The sequence below is a fragment of the Paecilomyces variotii genome (genome assembly GCF_004022145.1).
Source record: "Paecilomyces variotii strain CBS 101075 chromosome Unknown C8Q69scaffold_7, whole genome shotgun sequence".
NCBI classification, from domain to species: Eukaryota; Fungi; Ascomycota; class Eurotiomycetes; order Eurotiales; family Thermoascaceae; genus Paecilomyces; species Paecilomyces variotii.
In genome coordinates, this window is record NW_021167146.1 from 1,128,984 (window position 1) to 1,147,330 (window position 18,347).

Consider the following 18,347-nt stretch of genomic DNA (forward strand, 5'->3'; position numbering starts at 1 on the left):
TTTGTGCTTTCACGTTTCCTCATGCATCCAGATGCTGCCACACACAGCTCCATGGCGGTGAACACTGTATCTATCCCTCTTGAGGATATATCAGACGGTTCAGTCGACATGGCGTCCCTCCATGGCAACACTTCTCCTGGTTACTCCCACAACAAATCTCACTCCTCGCCTTTCATCTTCCATCTCTCCATCGTCTTCCTGTCTCCCTATCCCTGGTGCCCACCTTCAACGCGTCGTATCACGTCCAAGAGTTACACACCTGATACACTCTCGTTCCTGTTCGTGAGGATATCATTCTCTCTATCCTGATAGCACTGAAACTGTTATAACCTCACTGCACGCGTCTGTCAAGTCATGGACAGTGACAAGCCACAGGCCTCAACGGCCCAAGGCTCTGACGACCTGTTCCCAGGCGCGCCTGTTAACGTTCGTCTTCCCTTCATAGGTCCTAGTGCGAATGCATGGGCTCAGCAGAAGGAAAACGAGCGTCGACAGAGGATGCAACAGCAGTCTTCCCACTACAAAGAGGAAAAAGAGAATGAGCCTCTCCATCACAAGCAGTCAAACACTGAGCGCTTTAATGATGCTGTCGCGATCCCACTCGTGGGCCCGACTATGCCTGCATCGCAGAAGCCTGGGGCAAGGTCTTCGGGACTTGACTATGATGAAGAGCTTGCTCTTCCTATGCCAAAACCTCGTACATTGTCCAGGCCAACTCCACCTCCTCCGGTTCCCACACTCATGCAGCCTCCTACCAGGCGTGGTAGGAAGGGAAAGGATCGTTCTGTGACTGATCCTGGAAAGCCAACTGTGCCTCAGACCGTTGTCTCGATGCCAGAAATCACTTTCGAAGAAAAGAAAGTCACGGAGAAGAAGTCCAAAGTTGCAACGCTGAAGTCGAAGTTCAGTCTTAAGGACATGATAAGGGAAAGCAACAAGGATGTCTCCAAGGCTAATACACACAACGTCAAGAAAGATACCGTCGAGCAGTCGAAGTCTTCTTTCGAATCTGAGAAGTCTGTCGACTCAACGGACGAGCCTAAGCTATACGTCCCGAAACCAAAGGAGCCAGGGGTTGTTCCCTCTTCGGCTCCCCCTACCTCAGTCCCAGATAGGTTCAGGGACTCGTACAGTTCGGCTGAAGAACCACGCATCAGAACGGTTCGCTCCACTCCAGCAGCTGCTGTTGAGTCTCTCGCTGAGGGTTCAAGAAGGGCTTCTGTTGGGAGCACTGCAAATGCAGAAACACCTCAGTCGAAGTATGTGAGTTCCCAGGAAAAGATTGAAGGTATTATCATGGGCGACCCTTCACTTTCACCCACTCGTACGGGAACATACGCCAAAAGCGGAACCCCTGAGGTCATTGCATCGCAGTCACGCATTGTGAGTATGCAAGCTGAAGTGGAGACGCATAGACAGGCATCTGGAGAAAGTTCAAGCTCTCAGGTACAGATGTTTGAATCGCCCATGGAGGTGTTGTACTCCCCATCGGTGTACGGTCCTTCTGGAAGCGGCGCTTGGGAACAATTGCAACATGCTCATCCGGACACTATGCCGATGTTTTCACCGGGTCATCGAGCGATAGAGCAGAACGGCTATGGTGCCTTGAGACGTGCCTCGGACATGTCGATTCCTCCCAATATTTCAACTGAACATCGTTCTGCCATCCAGAATCCTGTCAGCAGCCAGGGACGCTCTGGCAATTTGGTGATCTCTGCTCCTGGTCCTATTCCTGTTCAATATGCATCTGCGCCACAGCAATCTCAGTATCCAAACACTCCCATCGAAGACGTGTCGCTCTTTACTGGCGTGACCAGCCACGGAGGATACGCACCTCCACCGCCAGACCCAGAATATCAGAGCACGGCCAATTTGGAGCAGCAGCTCTGGACACATGCTAGCACACTTCATCACCACATGAACAGCATGACGACCAGACTCACCAAAGTCATTGGAGATACGCACAACTGGCACATGGATCAAGTGATGCGCAACGTCGATAACCTCGGTGATGTGGCTCGCATTCTCACGAACCGGGCAGTGGGCCATTCTCAGATCGCCGATGAGACCAAAGGTCTGCTGACTGAAGTGCGAGGAGAACTTCAAGCATTGAGAAGGGAATCAAGCATCACAGATCGTCGTCTGACAGAGACGGTCCACAATATACATCGAGAGATTGCCCCATTGCGCCAGAAGGTCGACGCGTTGTATGCTGAGTTCATGTCCCGCCCTTCAGAAGCAAAGGGGAAACAGAGAGTGCAGCGTGTGCCCAGCGCAGAGGAGATTTCAGCGCGGTTGAGTAACATATCCGTAGCCTCTCAAAGCACACGGGGCAGAAGTAATACGAGACGCAGGAAGGCGAAGGAACCATCTGCTGCCACTGAAGAGTGCCCGAGTGATGTTCCGACTCCAACGGCTGCATTTAGAACACCGAATCAAGCTGGCAGTGCAGCTGGTGATGACAATGACCAAACGGTCAAGGGAGACACGGGGAAGCAGCCTCAGGGCGTTTCTGAGGCGACCACTGGAGGGCCTGACTGGAAAGCAGGCTCATTGTGTTCTGAGTCTGACCACGCTTCTGTCTCTTCCACCCTTCCTGGTCCAGAAGTTGCCTCTTTGAGCGAGAAGAATACCAGTGCTGGTGGTGAAAAGAAGAAGAATAAGACTCCGCGGAAGAAGAACGTCTTTGGTCTTGGAAAACGACAGGACGGTGAGCAGAGCAAGCACCCCAAGACTCCCAAGCATAACGGAGTCCCGGAACAAAGTCTTCCTCAGGTTTTGTCTGAAGCTGGCACCCATTCACCTCATATTCCACAGACCCCATCTCGCGCGTCGTTGGAATCATCTGCTGGTTCTGCCTCTCATATCAGTCCAAGCTTGGTGCACCCTGCACTCCGCAACCCCCGCCAGCAGGAGATTATGCGTCAGAGAGAGCAACAGAACCGCCAGCAGAGACCGCGTGGACCTTACAGACGCAACCAGCAGCAGACGCAGGGCGGTTTTCAGCAGCACCACCACCACAGCCAGCTTATCAGTCCGTCGTTCACTCCCAATCCGGCTGCTATCAACGCGTACATGAGCTATCCGCCCATGTTGAGCTCTCCGACAATACCTCCCACGCCGGGCTATCCTCCCCCTCCTCCGCCTCCGATGCCACCGCGCAATGCTCCCGGTCCTCATTACGGACCTCCCCCTTCCCCTGCCTGGGTGACTGGCGCTCCTGCTCCCGCCATGCTGACCCCGTCTGTCTCTGAACCATGGGGTCCCTCCCACTGGTATCAGGAGGCGTACGGTGGCGAGCGTGCTGGCAGCAACCAGTCGTATCAGAAGTGATACGACTGGCGTGAAAACGCTCATTCACTTGTAACGAGTCTCCTTGGTCTCTAGTCCCGTTTTGTTTCCCCCCTTCTTAATGAAAAAAAAAAAAAAAAAAAAAAAAAAAAAATGAATGAATCTGCTTGGTCTTTGTTGTGTTTGTTCACCATGGCGTTGGCCACATCTAATCTTCTGGAGGACCCCAGGGGCAGATTGGACTTCTGGTTTGTCTCCCGCTGGGTGCTTTTCCTTGGTTCCCTCCTGTTGGTCGTTGTTTCGAGTCTCTTTGGTTTTAAATCCTGTATGTTAGATGTAATGGAATTGCCTATTTTTATGTACTAGTAAAAGTGATGGTGCCCTCCTGGTAGTCATATGGTTCGGATATTTGTCTAGGATTAAAGGATCTAAAGATCGATGAAAAGAGAATTGAACGAAGAGCCCGGGTATCTTTACTACATTTCAGGGTAGTAATGGTACGTACAAGAAAGATTGTTCGATCCTCGAGCACGAGAGGATCCTATTTTGGTAACGGAAAGAAAAATCAACAGTAATATTGAAAGGCTAATCATTTCACCCCTGCGATCATCTTTTCAACATCCAGCGCGGCCTCCCTCACCTGAGGACAGTAGTGAATCCTCAGTAATTCACCTTCCCAGACGGTAGCAGCGAATACGTTGCTCTGTTCCACGTCCGGAGCAAGGGGTTTGAAGACTCCGTCGCCTTTCCGCTCCTCGGTGTTCCACAAGGGAGCTATCTTGCGTCCATGATGTTTAGTGACATTCGTCAGAAGTGAGAGAGCCGCGAGGGAAGACTTCTCTGGCAGCTGAAGAGATGCAGTCATCAGACGTTTGGAGAAACCGGCAAGGCGGATAGGAGGGGGCATGCCGTGGGAGCGGGATAACAGGATCGAATTCAAACAGCGAAGGAGAAGTACGGTCGGAGTCTGGAAATTCACTTTGGTTCTCCGCTTCTGTCCCAGTTCAGATGGATCCCTCTGGGACTCTCTCGAACCGGGGTCGGGTAGCCGCAGGGATACACTGGGGTTGAACTCAATGTCGGGATGTGTCGAGAGAGGATACAAGGCGCGATAAATATGTGTGATGAAGAAGCTGAGATCAAGGTGTAGTGACGCAGCAGCTTTGCTTGCGTCCTGTCCTTCTAGAAGTGCAAAGGCAGTGATCGTGCAGAGAAGGGTCTCACGGAGAGCATTCCGAGTGGTGGGAACATCGGTATCCTGGGATTCGTCTTCTTCTTCCTCCTCGCCTTTACCGACCTCAGCTTGTGCTATCAGTTCTTTGAGAGCCTCAAGCAGGTCACCAAAGAAGTCCTGGTTGATCAGATGAGCGTACTTTGCGAGACCCTCTAGCACAGCTCCCATGAGGTTTGGAATGCGCTGCTTCAGGATGCGGAAATAGACACCGAATACAAGCTTCAAGGTTTCCGCCTGGTTTTTGTCCCTCTGTTCATGGCTGACAAGGGCATCCGCTTCCTTCATATCCTTTTCCACCGCCTTGCGCTCTTTTAGCAATTTGCGCTGCTTCTTGTTCCTGAACTCTTTCTTTTCCTTCTTCTTGCCTCGCACAGGCTCCTCCTCAGCTTCGTGCGTGATGCGATCCCTCGAGCCCTTGGCCGAAAATTCAGACAGCAACCGGAGATGAAGAAAGGTATCCAAAACGCTTTCGTGAATTCTGAATTCTTTAGCTTTCATCATCTTCGAAAGAAGACCGACAGCTTCGAGGGAGACCATCCCATCGCTGTCTTTCTCAAATATCTCCTCCATGGTCTCTCGACACTTAATGAAGTCAGCATCGACCGGCCTCTTCGCGAGCCGGTTGACGAGAATCTTCAACAACTCTCCTCGAAAGTTGAAATGCGGAACAGCAAGTAGAAGGCTACAGGCACAGTTGATGGCGACAGTTTTCAGGCCGGGATCAACCTCTTGCTGTTGTCCTTTCTGTCTTCCTGCGAAGGACGCTAGGTGCTGGACGTAGCTCTTGTAACCGGAGAGCAACGCCTGCTCGTAGTTACGCACCTTCCGTATCTCCTTTGAGATCTTCGCAGACATGTCTTCCTCACTCAGAGGGCGAATCCTGTATCCGGGAATCACATCCCTGTAGATTGCAGCCTGCGCAGCAAGAGCTAGCTTTTTAATCGTCGTGTGGGAGGCGTTGTCCACCATATCGGTCAGCTTCTTGAAGGAGCTGACGTGCTCCTCAGGGTCTTCATTGATCAACCCAGCCAATCTCGCAAGCTCTTCCTTCGTTTGTATAATCTGAAGCTTCAGGGGAATCTTTGGCAGCTCAGGGACCTTTTCAGGCTCGGGCTCCGCAGTCGCGGCCTGCACATCTCCATCCTCGTCGCTGTCAAAAAAACTGTCCGAGTCCTCTTCCGGCGCTTCAGTCTTTACATGCTCGATGGAGCCTTCCGCAGTCTTGATGGGCAATCGCGATTGCTCTTTATCTTTCTTCGCCTTGCGTGGTCGTCGTTCGTAGTCTTGTTCAAGATCCCACTCCGCAGCTCGACTGTAGAAGTCGTTCACTGATGCCTTTTTGGAATTTTGTTTTGACGACACTTCATCATCCGGTGGACTCAAGCGTCTCCGCTTGACTGTCCGGCCTGGCGCCATTTTGCGTGTGTTTGGGGATTGTCGAGGGGTGTGCTTGATGATGAACCATCTGCTGGTCTCCGAACTTTTTTTCGGTCTCGCCGTGCGGGAAACGCCAAGATTTCACGCTAAGCGGATCTTTTGCTCCACCGCCTAGATTTTTATCTCGCGGAGCTTCATATTGATAACTGCGCCTATTCATTCCTGCGATCAAGCCAAAATGCGTCCGCTTACAGAGGAAGAGACAAAAACACTGTTTTCGAAGCTTGCCAACTACACTGGCCGCTCCTTGAACAACCTCATTGCGCCTTCAGCTGGGTCCGACGAAGCTGAAGCAAATGACCGCTACGTTTTCCGTCTGCACGGCTCCAGAGTGTACTATGTTCGCCTACAGATAGCAAACCTCGCGACCTCGATCCCCCGTGCGAACCTCCTGACGCTCGGAACCTGCATCGGCAAATTCACCAAGACCGGCAAGTTCAGAATCCACATCACCGCTCTGGATGTGATCGCGCCGCATGCGAGATACAAGGTCTGGATCAAGCCCAACGGAGAGATGCCGTTCCTTTATGGAGGCAACATTGTCAAGGCACATGTTGGCCGATGGAGCGAGGACTGTCCGGAGCACCAGGGTGTGGTTGTGATGTCTATGGATGATACCCCTCTCGTACGACTAATTTTCCCATGTTCTTTTCAGGCAATTACTGACCAGATACCAGGGCTTTGGAGTAACTGCTCGATCGACCGCCGAAGCACGCAGACTTGAACCCACTGCGATCACAGTTTTCAGACAAGCAGATGCCGGAGAGTACCTGAGAGAGGTATGTGCTTTCGTTTGCGGCTGGCATATAACTTTACTAATACCGTCTAGGAGGACAACCTCTTCGCCACATAGCGACTCCCGGTCTATTCTTAAACAATCCAAAATACGGCGTTCGCATATTTGGCAGTGTGGAGTTCTGGGAGTGTCTTTTATCTGGCTAGACCTCGGCTTCAGCTCGAGAAAAAGTTTTGACGATTTGTCCCATATTTGGTCCTGATGCACATATGCATCTTGTCTGATATCCAATGTCAGAGTTACATACCCATAATAGACAGATTTTCGCAGGAATTGTCTCAAGAGGATTTGACCAGTAGCGCTGATCTGTAGCTACACAATTGTAAAAATTCCGCTAGTATCGATCTCTCAAACATAAGCTGTATGGTACCCAAAAACAGCTTCACAGGAACAAGTCTTCAGCATAGTCACTTGATGTGTTCTCAGCGGAGACAGTGCTCCATTGACTTGAGTCCTTCTGAGAAATTGCCCTTTCCCAGTAAAGCATCGTTCTACTTCCTATAAAACAAAAAGGTATGAGCCCATAAAGTCACCTGACCAAGTACACGTGAGCGCGGTGGGCCGATCTTGGCGGGATGGGCAGTAGCAGCATCATTTGTAACCGCATACAGAAACACAACCTTGTTGTCGCGCAATCAGCACCAGCAGACACTTATTAGCGGAAACTTCTCTCCCTGATATTCTCCTTTGTCCACATTACACCTAGTATTCGATCCCACACTCTCATTGTTTTATTTCCAGTTTTCAACTCTTCTCAACGCGGGCTTTGCGGGCCGACATTTGTCCCACCATGCCCGCATATACCACTTCCCAAAAACAATATATTGCGCAATTTGTGAACTTTACCCAGGCGAAGGATGCTACTGCTGCAAAGGTATTTAAAACATCTAGCTACCGCATATATTTGCAATATTTTCGAATACGACTTGCTTCGGCAAGTCCTCGTTCAAATCACAATACAGAACAATGACATCTATCACAGACACTAACCGGTTCTAGTTCCTCAGAGCACACGGGTGGAAAGTAGACGAAGCAGTTGATGCGTACGTACTCTCATTTCATTTTTTTCCCCTGCTGCTTCCCTGGCATATCTGCTGTTTCTTGTTGCGATGCCCATTTGCATTTCATCTCCTTCTTTTCCGGGACTAGATTATCGATAAGGAGGCTCGACCATCCTAGTGGCTAGAACTCCAGGCTCAGTTATATGATGTTCAGCGCGATGTTTATGACTGCAAAGCTGCGATGGAATTGAAAATCAAGCTTCGTGGCTCGAGATAACCTCGAGGTCTCATACTATACAGGGGTGCCATGTACTCTGGGATACATTACCCCGTGGACCATCTATAGTCTGCAAGCACTTCGACTCTGCCCACCCAATCACCTCAGGAGATCACATCTTTTTTCTTGGACGTACGATATCTACGACTCCTTTATTTCCTGTCGGACAAGGACCGGTGCGACTGTAGCACCTCAAAGGCTACTGTATGAGCCCAAGACACATCCATCATGTCCGAAATAATCTCCAGTGCCTGAATTGCAATTTTCAGAGCGATGGCTATGTCTCCTATGGAGTATTAGGACATCGAAGCAGTGAGGACACTTGTTCCAATTACCAGGATGCGTCTGAGCATTGAACCCTTGACACCAGAGCCTCTCTCATAGCAAGGGGCGCAAAGCTCCACGGCTCTGATGTCTAGAGGCAGGCACAGTCTGTTCATCTATCTTTCGAGCCGCACAGTTTTTTTTCAGCGTTCGAGACGACTACTTTGCTTCCTTTCCATATTTTAAAGTCCCATTGCACTTTCCCCTGGCACTATCATTTAGTCATTCCATTGTCAACATTGTCAAGGATCTTTTAGCTCCAATCAGACCTAACAATATGATTGCAGTTATTTTCAGAGTCCGGCCGGAGCAAGTGCCGCTGGCAATACAGCTGCCCTGAACAAGATCTTTGACAGTTACCGAGGTTTGACTACCCTGGACACGAAATGGCCTTCTATTGTTGCTTACATGATTATAGATGCTCCCGAAGAGAACCCAGACAGCATCGGTATTGAAGGCGCCATGAAATATCTCGGCGATATCCAAGTCGATTTGGACGAGGTGTGCTGTTTTGGTATCGCAGAGCTCTTGAAGTCACCTTCCATGGGTGAATTCACACGAGAAGGTTTCATAGAAGGCTGGCGGACTGCTGGGTAGGCCCCCTTTTCATCTCCAAGATGAGTCCCCGAATAGCATACAAGCGGAAGCTAATGGACGGAGACAGGTGTGACTCCATTCCCAAGATGATCGCCCATGCTGCCACACTCCGCACTCGCATCACCTCTCAGCCCGATGTTTTCCGTCGGGTTTACCGCTACGCTTTCCCTCTTAGTAGACTTCCCGGTCAGCGCAGCCTACAGCTCGAAATCGCGACAGAGCAGTGGCGTCTTTTCTTCACCCCGGACAAGGGAGGTATTCAGTGGAACACTCCGAATACGCCCTGGCTTGACTGGTGGATTGAGTACATGGAAGGGAAAGTGAAGAGGCCCGTCAATAAGGATCTCTGGGAGCAGGTCGAAGTCTTCATGCGGAAGACGACAGAGGATGAGAACTTTGGCTGGTGGAGCGCCGATGGAGCTTGGCCCGGTGCTCTGGACGAGTTCGTCGCATACGTCCAGGCAAAGAGAGGAAAGGGTTCAGAAGCCATGGAGGTCGAGTAGGATGTGTAGACCACGGAGCTCATTACATATACCGTCCGGAAAATCTCTCACACGTTCTCCTTGTCGCCCCTTTATTGGAAACCCTCCATGTCCGGCATTAGGTGGGCAGATGAACGCCGCTATGTTTCAGTCTGAAATATGTCACGAGAGAGAGAGAGAACGAGTATAACTCAACAGCCTTCCATCTCACCGTTGCATATGTCCAACTATCAGCAGCAGAAGTAGAAATACGATGCATGAATGAACGTATGATACTACGCTTCCAATAATATGTAGCACACCTCCTAAAACTCAATTAACTCAACCCACTAAATAACAGATCATCAAATCAATCATCACCATTATAATACGAAAAATCCAATCCAATACCTACTTACATCCGAGGATGAAAAGATGAATCAACAGATATCAGACGAAGAAGCGTATCATATTTACACGTTTGATTAGTTAGTTAAGGGTCCTATGTATAAAAGTATGGTATGGGGCTGTAGGCTGTAGTTACATATTACTAAATTGTGGGGATGGGGGAGTCGGGGGAGTCGGGTGGTTCCATGGAACAACCGCGGAGGAATGTTTATGAGACGGGATGTTTTCCCGGAGGGGGAGGAGAGGATGGGATATTTCCCGAGGCTCGGGGATAATAGCATACGGTGCACGCATTTAGGTGTAGGTGGCTGATGAGTTGGATTTGGCGGATCATTTTTTGTTCATTCCTATACATCCAATTGATACCGCTAGAGAAAAAGAGACATATTGAAATCAAATCAAACAGGAAGGTACAAATATGACCGAGACACAAGTAAAGCATATCTCTAGACGGAATAGAAGTATAAACATAAACATCGCGGAATCCATTGGATCATCTCAAGACCAGAGTCAAACAAGATGGCTCGTGAGGATTGGAAACAGATCATCGTATTAGACATCAATAAAAGTTAACTCGTCATCGCTTTCGCTCACTAGCTGTAAGGACACGGCAGTGAGGTTAGTAATCGCTCTGGATATTTCGCAATAGCATCTGATTTTCGCATTGCAAACGTAAGAGTGTCCATGTCTGACCCTCGAGCTGAGGTCTGTCCTAGTATATTCTTGAAGGAAACCTCTACAGGTCACGGCGGGGAGGAGGATAATCGGGGCCACCGCGTCGCTGGTCGTAGTGCTGGTAAAGACCCGTTAGCAACTTTCTCTATTTAAGATAATAGGAGGATTGATAACATACCTTTCTGAGAGCCTCCAGGCGCTTCTTCTTGGTGTGAGTGTTGACATAAGTGCCGATGACGAAGCCGATCATATTGAAGAAGGGCACCCAGGCGTGTTCCGGCAGGAACTTCTGCGCGAAGGCGAGAGCGATCGGAGAAGTGCACCAGCTGACCTTCATGACCGGCATGAAACCGGCCTTGACAGTGGCACGAACCTGGTGAATCGTGCGGGCACCCGTAATGATGGCCAGCGACGAGAGATAGACTACGTTTTGGATGGGGGAGATCTGGGAGGTTTCTCGTCAGTCGATCTTGCACTCAATTGAAGTCAGAAGACCGGGAAGCACATACAACCAAGTTGCTGACAAGAATCTGTAAGATCTTGGCCTTCAGACTGGTCCTTCCAGCGAAGATCTTCTGTAGGATGCCGACGAGCAGATGGCCCAACGGCGCACTGATGAAAGATCCGTAGAGGGCCATCTTAGGCACGCGCGAGCTGAAGTAATGGCCATGCTTGCTGATATCGTGGGCGATCCATGATGAGAGTAGTTCTTGTACAGCCGACAGGAAACCGGAAGTGATCATCTTCGTGCGCAGCGGGTTCGACTGCAGCTGGCGCAGATAGGCCTGCAATCATCCATCTTGATTAGTACCTGCCCATCGTATCATCGTGAAGACGAGCAATTAAACATACCGCCAGATAGCCGTTGGGGGCATTGCCGCCTGTCAGACGCTCGCCGATTCTGTGCGCCAGGTGCTCCTTGTGGTGCTGGGGCGCCTGGGTCGCCAGACGGACGGTCTCTTCCTGGAACTTCACCGACATGTTGACTCTGTGGAGTTGCGGAGTCCGGCTTCAGGAGTGGGAATGCGGGGGATAAGGCTGGAGGATCTGATCAATGGCTGTCCACCACGACAGAGCACAAGGTCAGCAATGTGTCTTTATTCAAGAGTCTGAAGATCGTGTTGCGCCGTGCGATGGGGGATGGGGGACTGTTTGTTTATGGGTTTATGATTGGCGCGGTCGGCTCCTCGGGGGGAAGCTCACGGCAAGGTTTCGAGTTACTGCGTCGCTTCGAACCCAGCCGGTTGCTAGGTCGCACTCACCAGGATGGACAGACGCCTCGCAGAAGGCTTGTTAGGCTCGAGGAAATGATAAATGATAAAAGGGGTGACTGATGAGATTTAAGAGGGTTGAGACTGACTTGAGCTGAACAGGGTGCTCTGCGCGGCTGGGGTTAACTTCGAGATGCCGCCCGCATTTGCCCCGAGTGGACGCCCACGCCAGAGACTGCACTGAGCTGGCGCCGGGTAGAATCCGACATGAATTATTATTGCGATACAGAAACCCTCCAGTAGTATAGTTAAGTCTTGCTACACTTTCGAATCGATACTAGGATTAGGATAACCTAAGTTATTCTTTTTTAGTTACAGTACATACGTCCTGTACAGCAATTAACCTCCCTGCTGAGAGCAGAAACGGGGACTCTGCAAGTCATAACAACAACCGCAGCTGAGCCGGAGCTGGTTTCTCTCTCTGCGCACCTCACCAGCCAGTTCTGGCCCTTCTCCAGGTTCCAGCCTTTCCTGTCGGGGAATAATTAATGAACACTGGAGTTTCTTAGCGGGCGTTGGTGGGGGTTTGGTTGGCTGGTCCATGTGGCTCTCTCTCCTGACAGTTCCGACTGGCGGTGCAGGAGAGATCATACCCGATGTAAGATTTAATTGCTTGCTCTACTCGGCGGTGTATCTAGTTACCCCAGATCTGGTGGATCAGGTTGAGCTCAGGAACTATAAAAGTGGCATGTTCCAAGCACCAGCCGCTTTGGATATGCTTACAGTTTATGCCTCAGGTCCCACGTCTTCAGACAGTTTGCTCCAGGTTCTACTCAAGTATTACTTATCGATCAAGCAAACTGACAACTTGACTACTTAGTAGTGCACACAGTACAGTACATGCGCATCTTCTTAACAACATGAAAATTGTTGCAGTGGCAAGCGCTATGCGTTGTCCTTTATTAGATGGGTCTTGTAAAGCAAGAATATCCCTTCCTATTCAGCGGCTTTCTTGATGTTTGTTTCTTTGTATGTATGACAGAGGCCCCAGGGCGTCGAGCAAGCTCTCCATTGCTGGATCCCGCCCAACAGGACGACTGCCTATGTGCGAATTCTTCCTCAAAATAACCGGTGGTCACGCACCACAGTCCATCTTGGACAAACAGAAACAGTAACTATTGCTCCTCCTCATCTTCTTATTATTATGCGTGGATTCCAACTCTTGAACCACGGTACTCATTGCCTTGGAACCCCTGCTACCTTCCCGCTCATAGATGGATGAGGATGAAATTGCATCAGTGCAGAAGTCTGTCCTCTGATGCGATTCTCGTCTCTACTGAGAGAATCACTCTCTCATAGTGCTTCCCCGGACGATGGGCAACAAGCAACGTGAGACTCTGGCTCAGCCAGCGGCTACGCTCCTGCCCATCATGGCTACAAGATCACGTCCCCATTCTCCCTATCATGACCGTGCCAGGACTGGAACAGAATCACTACCTAATTTGAATTCTCCTCGCCTGACCTCCATCTCTGATGCTCCAGACACCCTACCAAGACACTTGGAGTATCCTTCTGGCTGGCTGTCGAGCAGATTCGGCAGCGATCCCCTTCCACCTATCCGACCAGCAGCTGTACCTGCAAGCGTGCAACATCCCGCTTGCACGCATTGTACTATGACGCGCAAATTCGACGATGACAGCAACGAGACCTGCGACATATGCCACCGCAAGTCCGCCTTCGGGTGGCTCTACGTTTGTACAGAGGACCACGATGGTTTCATCCCGGCAGATAACGAATACTCGTCTACTCTATGCCGCGAGAGTTGTGATTCCGATACGGCAGGTGAGATATCTCTCAGTCCCTGGATAAAGAAGGCCATCGAGCACGGCCAGTATACAACAGACCAAATCGAGATCCTGAAGCTGCAGAGAGCCAAAGTCGAAGAGGCTGTCTCAATTGCCAGGAATCCCACCCCTACTTCCTCAGTCACCCATATTTCTGAATCATCCTACATAGAAGACACAGACGATGAAGCGTGGACTGAGACTGTAGAAGATACCAGCCAACCCGATACCGAATCAGAGCCAGAAGATAGCATGCCCGGTATCTCTGGCCCGCAGGTTGATCACATCAGACCACGAGCACATCCTGTCTGTCGACTTATGTGCTGCCACGCTTGTCGTCCAGCCTGCCGTGACCGTTCATGGGCGAGTCTCAATGCTGTTTGCAATGAAACACACGTGAAGCCGCCTCCGCCATGGGACGTCTCGAACAGACGAGTCTCAAATACCAATGTCGTGCGGCACTTAGGTCTCGATAAAGCAGAGAGCAATGGTCCACTGCCGTCGGACGGATCACCTAGATCCAATGAATCGTTGAAACAGAATAATTCTCATGGTCGCGGAGCCACGAATACAGAACACACCAACGAGAAATTGCTAGCTGTTACGCCGTCTGCACGCGGCAAATTCGAGAAAATTAGACGATCAACAGAGAAGAAAGCGAGCCGCCAAGGTGGAAGGTCGCAGATCCAGTCGACAGATCCAGTTGCTCCGGGATCAGCCAGACGAGGGATCGACCTTATCAGAAAGAACAGACCTCTAAGGTCAACCTCAGATCAACAGCCCACTGCTTCCGGAGGGGAGCCTACGGATATAGGACATAATGCTGAGTTACAGACTGGACCAACCTCCAGCAAAAGCCGCCGTCCCAGTCTCGACTCTGAATCCGACAGCGAAGTCGATGTGCCCGGCGGAGTCGCGTTGACGGAGGAAGGAGTAACTACCGAAAAGGCAGATTTGGTCACGGATAAGGAGCTAGACGTTTAGATGATGGCGGGTCCCATTTATCGTATGGCAAACATCCCGACATATGAATTATGTACTACTGGCCATCATTGTATTGTCTGCGAAGGTGAGGGGAAGAGACCGGGTTACTGTTCAATCATTTCTAGTTTCTGATACCAAGTGATACCAATTGACTTCTATGTTCTGAAGCTGGAACTGCCTTTCTACTGTTGATGACTGCTATGAAAACACATTAGTTCTTGCACAAATAGTCCCCTGTACGTAGTAGAATTGTAGCATAGTAGAAAAAGTATTACTAGTACTACTACAACCACACGTGACGTCAGGACGGGTGTTTTCCCCAGGCCGAGCCTCGGCTCCGTTTCACCGGTTAATCAAATGCAGCGCCGATGCGACTCTAGCTTAGATAAATCGATACGGGCGCGATTGGAATCACTCCATCCCGCAAAGTGCTTGATTTCTGATATGCCACCATGGTGGATTCAGCGGAACCCCTAGAGCGTCTGGATGGAACTCCTGATACTCAAGCAGACCATGCGGGGAAGTCAAATCACCCCGCGGGGGAATCTAAACATTCGGCGCTATCAGGCGCAGCAACGGCACGGCAGCAAGTGGTCAAGGTGCTGTCCCAGACAGACACAACTATTGAGCGGATCAATACGTGAGTCGATCTTCCGTGGACCTATCTTCAGCTGAACGATGATCGTTTCTTGCAAGTATAACCTGTTGACGCTGTGATATGTAGTCTACTATCCACCTCCGGAGGCCAAGAGAGCGTTCTCGCTTCAATAAACTATTCTTCGCATGCTCTACATTACCTTCTTTTTTCTGCCCCTTCTGTTGCACTGAGGAATCATTTGCGACTTCTTTTGTGGCGGAAATTCAACCGCAACCATGCTGTCGCTTCATCGGAATCGAAAACATCCTCACCATCCTCATCCCCTCTTCTCGCCCTGTCCTCTCTGATGTCCGAAACCCGATACAACCTGCGATTATTCGGTCTGATACCTCTCTGGGCCTGGGGCTCGGCAGTCCTCAAAGCTCCTCCCTCTGACCCTGTCCTCCGTGCTGTGGCCTTCCTCCAGGTCTTCGTGAACGTGGTTTATCAGGCGCTGGAGAACGTCGCATACCTTGCTTCCAAGGGCATCTTTCCAAAGAGCTTTGTGGAGCGGCGCGGTGGAATCGACAAGTGGTATATATGGAGTACACGTGCATGGCTGGGCCATGTGCTGCTGGAATTTGTTCGGCTGGGAAGAGAGACGGTTTTGAGGAAGGCGAAATACGCAGAATTGGAGAAAGCCAAGACTGAACTGGATGACAAGGCAGCGCTAGCAGCTGTGATGCAGCAGGAAGAGACTCGCAGGCAGGAAATCAGAGCATTCCGCAAGAGTCTCGTGAACAACCTTGCCTGGGCACCGCTGTGTATCCACTGGAGCGTGGAACAGGGAATTGGCATCCCACCCAGCTTGACTGGATTCATAAGTTTCATCGCTGGTGCTTGGGGCCTGTACGATCGGTGGCAGGCGACAGCACACACATAAGCCCTTCCGTGGTTTGTAGGCTGGTTCCTCAATTTTACGTTCCTGATTCCAGGATGACGATTATTATGGTCCGAAAAGACCGTTTACGCTTGCAGTCAAATCAGTCATTCTTTGATGGATGTCTGTGTTTTGCTTATATCATACCCACTTTCTCTTCTTGCTGATGTGCTGGTCAGGATCATAGATTCATAGAGTTATAGACCTTTTCTGTCGAATGTGGAACATTGGGCCCTGGTATCTCTCGTACCCAGCTGCGTTTGTCCTCATAATTCGCTGCAAATATTACAATTAAATTCAATTGCTAACAATATAAACAACCCTCCTTAATTATCAAGCGCACAACTCGCCGCATCCACATAATTATCCACCGGCGCATCATCCTTCACAACCTTCCAAATAGCATCAATTCTCTTAACCACCCACTCCTCCAACGGACCCTCCCTAACCGCCTCCAACATCTCCCTCAACTGCTCCGGCCTCCTCGCACCCATAATCATCCCGTCCGCAAACCTCTCCCCATCCAGCGCCGAATGAAACGCCACCCACCGATTCGCCAACGCAGCCTTACTAATCCCAGCTTCCTTCGAAATCGCATCCCACTCCCCCAAAATACCCTTCAAAGCGGGCCTATTATACATTATATCATACATCTGCCCAATAGCCGTCGAGGTATCAAACCGTCCGCCCTTATCTGCCGCAGCACGAGCCATGTCCTCGGGGGATTTGGCTAGAAACCCACCCGCGAGGGGCGAGTAGGCGCGGAAGGATATGCGCAGTTTTCTGAGAAGGGGAAAAAGTTCGGTTTCGGAGTGCCGGGCGATGGGGTTATAGTTGCCTTCGTAGATGGTGGGGAGGATGTAGGATTTTGAAGAGGCGTAGGTGTATAAGGAGGTGAGTTCTTGGGTGGTGAAATTGGATATGCCGAACTTTTGGGAGCGTGGGTTTGTTTAGTTAAGGTTTTTTGTTTGAAGGGGTTTCGAGGGGTCTGATAATATATGGGTTTTATGGTATAGGGGATGATTGATAACTTACGCGTTTGAACTTTCCTGCTTCATAGAGCTCTTGGATCGTATCCATGATTTCTGATACGGGCGTTACAGGGTCGGGACTGTGGAGGTAGTATGTATCGACCTGTCCGGTTCATTCTTAATAAACCGAAGCAAAAAGGAAAAACATCAGGAAAAGGTCAAAAAAAGGAAAGAAAAGACGTACGCAATCAACCTTCAAATCCCGCAACGACTTCTCCATCCCCGCAAGGAGATTCTCCCTCTTCAATTTCCCAGGCCGGAACCCAGGCGCCTTTGTATGAATGGTGAATCTCCCTGGAGCGTCTAGTTCTCCTAGGATTTTCTCTGAATCTACCTGCAAGATGTGTTAGTTTAGTTTATATTCGTACGTTTGGCTCTTCTACGAGCCGTCAAGAGGAGGTATGTATGTGTAACACTCACGTAGCTATATGCTGTATCAATAGCCTTGACATCGTATTCTTCAAGTAATTTCAGAAATTCTTCACGTATCTCTGGGGTGTATGTGTTCATGGTGAAAGCCCCGAATATGAGTTCGATTGGGGGAGACATTGTGGTTGTTTCTAGAGGGGGGCACTTGTCCCCTTGAAGATTAGGAGGTAGGTAGGTTAACTATAGACGGAATGTGAATTCTCGAAGAGTAATAATCTATGAAGGGTAGTTATAGGTCTCGGTATATATTATTATTCTTCATATATCCAGGGGAGTAGATCTCGGGTCGGAAATACCCCCCCCTTTTCATTAGCTGCTACACTGGTGATTTAGAACCTGATCTCTGTGTCTATTAAGTGATTCGGCCGAGGTGCGACTTTTCCAGACATGTCTGTATCAGCGCGTCTAAGAGATCTAGGAAATCCTATATAATTCTTTGCTAGTAGCATAGTTAACGCACAACGATCATATTTCTATTATAGTGATAATGATATCCCTATTACCATACAGGATCCGAATTGCGTGTCGTTGTAAAGTTCACCACACTGGCCCCGCCGAATATTGAAACCCCAGACGGGCCCCGCTAACTACCACCTGCACTACTATATTAGATCTAACATGTACCGTCGTTAGAGAGTATCAGATGTGGGGAGCTCTGGGGAAGAGGAGAGGCAGGCGCCACACTCCACTGTGGGTGATGAAAAAGAGAATGTTCTGGCTCGGAATATGGGATAGACTATATTGAGTACCTAGGTAGTTAGAACCATCCCATGTTTGCTGGATTGCCTGAGGTGGTGGTCCTGTTTGGGTTGTTGGGGAAGCGGTTAGAC

At 50.0% G+C, this 18,347-nt stretch overlaps 8 protein-coding genes across 8 annotated transcripts; 5 read left to right on the forward strand and 3 right to left on the reverse strand.

Annotated features, from left to right (window-relative positions):
- Positions 1–354: 354 nt before the first annotated feature.
- C8Q69DRAFT_445582 (hypothetical protein) lies at positions 355–3,333 on the forward strand (the record flags this gene model as incomplete). The annotated part of the gene is made up of 1 exon (XM_028629075.1): positions 355–3,333. One exon carries the CDS (start codon positions 355–357, stop codon positions 3,331–3,333), a length of 2,979 nt encoding a protein of 992 aa, XP_028484302.1.
- Positions 3,334–3,676: 343 nt separating this feature from the next.
- C8Q69DRAFT_492333 (nuclear export protein Noc3) lies at positions 3,677–6,037 on the reverse strand. The gene has a single exon (XM_028632168.1). The coding sequence runs from the start codon at positions 5,939–5,941 to the stop codon at positions 3,881–3,883; it is 2,061 nt and encodes a 686-aa protein (XP_028484303.1). The 5' UTR covers positions 5,942–6,037; the 3' UTR covers positions 3,677–3,880.
- On the forward strand, positions 6,038–7,138 carry C8Q69DRAFT_470998 (60S ribosome subunit biogenesis protein Nip7). Its single transcript, XM_028630873.1, has 3 exons — positions 6,038–6,587; positions 6,640–6,741; positions 6,792–7,138. The coding sequence occupies exons 1-3, from the start codon at positions 6,141–6,143 to the stop codon at positions 6,813–6,815; spliced, it is 573 nt and encodes a 190-aa protein (XP_028484304.1). The 5' UTR covers positions 6,038–6,140; the 3' UTR covers positions 6,816–7,138.
- Positions 7,139–7,366: 228 nt separating this feature from the next.
- On the forward strand, positions 7,367–9,712 carry C8Q69DRAFT_471003 (Cullin binding-domain-containing protein). The gene is made up of 5 exons (XM_028630874.1): positions 7,367–7,632; positions 7,758–7,801; positions 8,648–8,724; positions 8,779–8,953; positions 9,025–9,712. The coding sequence occupies exons 1-5, from the start codon at positions 7,549–7,551 to the stop codon at positions 9,458–9,460; spliced, it is 816 nt and encodes a 271-aa protein (XP_028484305.1). The 5' UTR covers positions 7,367–7,548; the 3' UTR covers positions 9,461–9,712.
- Positions 9,713–10,415: 703 nt separating this feature from the next.
- C8Q69DRAFT_300255 (integral membrane protein 25D9-6) lies at positions 10,416–11,897 on the reverse strand. Its single transcript, XM_028627138.1, has 4 exons — positions 11,354–11,897; positions 11,011–11,286; positions 10,680–10,946; positions 10,416–10,619 (listed from the first exon to the last, which is right to left on the reverse strand). The coding sequence occupies exons 1-4, from the start codon at positions 11,480–11,482 to the stop codon at positions 10,563–10,565; spliced, it is 729 nt and encodes a 242-aa protein (XP_028484306.1). The 5' UTR covers positions 11,483–11,897; the 3' UTR covers positions 10,416–10,562.
- Positions 11,898–13,142: 1,245 nt separating this feature from the next.
- Positions 13,143–14,540, forward strand: C8Q69DRAFT_445587 (hypothetical protein; the record flags this gene model as incomplete). The annotated part of the gene is made up of 1 exon (XM_028629076.1): positions 13,143–14,540. One exon carries the CDS (start codon positions 13,143–13,145, stop codon positions 14,538–14,540), a length of 1,398 nt encoding a protein of 465 aa, XP_028484307.1.
- Positions 14,541–14,904: 364 nt separating this feature from the next.
- Positions 14,905–16,222, forward strand: C8Q69DRAFT_300326 (hypothetical protein). Its single transcript, XM_028627139.1, has 2 exons — positions 14,905–15,180; positions 15,265–16,222. The coding sequence occupies exons 1-2, from the start codon at positions 14,993–14,995 to the stop codon at positions 16,058–16,060; spliced, it is 984 nt and encodes a 327-aa protein (XP_028484308.1). The 5' UTR covers positions 14,905–14,992; the 3' UTR covers positions 16,061–16,222.
- C8Q69DRAFT_522069 (NADP-dependent oxidoreductase domain-containing protein) lies at positions 16,222–17,699 on the reverse strand. The gene is made up of 4 exons (XM_028633535.1): positions 17,509–17,699; positions 17,273–17,422; positions 17,093–17,191; positions 16,222–16,986 (listed from the first exon to the last, which is right to left on the reverse strand). The coding sequence occupies exons 1-4, from the start codon at positions 17,635–17,637 to the stop codon at positions 16,384–16,386; spliced, it is 981 nt and encodes a 326-aa protein (XP_028484309.1). The 5' UTR covers positions 17,638–17,699; the 3' UTR covers positions 16,222–16,383.
- Positions 17,700–18,347: the final 648 nt, after the last annotated feature.

Excerpts from the sequence above, each read along its gene's own strand:
- C8Q69DRAFT_522069 (XM_028633535.1), bottom strand. The coding sequence starts at position 17,637 with ATGTCTCCCCCAATCGAACTCATATTCGGGGCTTTCACCATGAACACA. Across the intron at positions 17,423-17,508 it reads TTGATACAGCATATAGCTAC|GTAGATTCAGAGAAAATCCT; the intron begins GTGAGTGTTACA and ends CACATCTTGCAG. Across the intron at positions 16,987-17,092 it reads AAGCAGGAAAGTTCAAACGC|TTCGGCATATCCAATTTCAC; the intron begins GTAAGTTATCAA and ends CGCTCCCAAAAG.
- C8Q69DRAFT_470998 (XM_028630873.1), top strand. The coding sequence starts at position 6,141 with ATGCGTCCGCTTACAGAGGAAGAGACAAAAACACTGTTTTCGAAGCTT. Across the intron at positions 6,588-6,639 it reads CTATGGATGATACCCCTCTC|GGCTTTGGAGTAACTGCTCG; the intron begins GTACGACTAATT and ends ACCAGATACCAG. Across the intron at positions 6,742-6,791 it reads CCGGAGAGTACCTGAGAGAG|GAGGACAACCTCTTCGCCAC; the intron begins GTATGTGCTTTC and ends AATACCGTCTAG.
- C8Q69DRAFT_492333 (XM_028632168.1), bottom strand. The coding sequence starts at position 5,941 with ATGGCGCCAGGCCGGACAGTCAAGCGGAGACGCTTGAGTCCACCGGAT.
- C8Q69DRAFT_300326 (XM_028627139.1), top strand. The coding sequence starts at position 14,993 with ATGGTGGATTCAGCGGAACCCCTAGAGCGTCTGGATGGAACTCCTGAT. Across the intron at positions 15,181-15,264 it reads ACTATTGAGCGGATCAATAC|TCTACTATCCACCTCCGGAG; the intron begins GTGAGTCGATCT and ends TGTGATATGTAG.
- C8Q69DRAFT_471003 (XM_028630874.1), top strand. The coding sequence starts at position 7,549 with ATGCCCGCATATACCACTTCCCAAAAACAATATATTGCGCAATTTGTG. Across the intron at positions 7,633-7,757 it reads AGGATGCTACTGCTGCAAAG|TTCCTCAGAGCACACGGGTG; the intron begins GTATTTAAAACA and ends AACCGGTTCTAG. Across the intron at positions 8,725-8,778 it reads GATCTTTGACAGTTACCGAG|ATGCTCCCGAAGAGAACCCA; the intron begins GTTTGACTACCC and ends ACATGATTATAG.
- C8Q69DRAFT_300255 (XM_028627138.1), bottom strand. The coding sequence starts at position 11,482 with ATGTCGGTGAAGTTCCAGGAAGAGACCGTCCGTCTGGCGACCCAGGCG. Across the intron at positions 10,947-11,010 it reads TTCTTGTCAGCAACTTGGTT|ATCTCCCCCATCCAAAACGT; the intron begins GTATGTGCTTCC and ends GAAACCTCCCAG. Across the intron at positions 10,620-10,679 it reads GCCTGGAGGCTCTCAGAAAG|CACTACGACCAGCGACGCGG; the intron begins GTATGTTATCAA and ends GGTCTTTACCAG.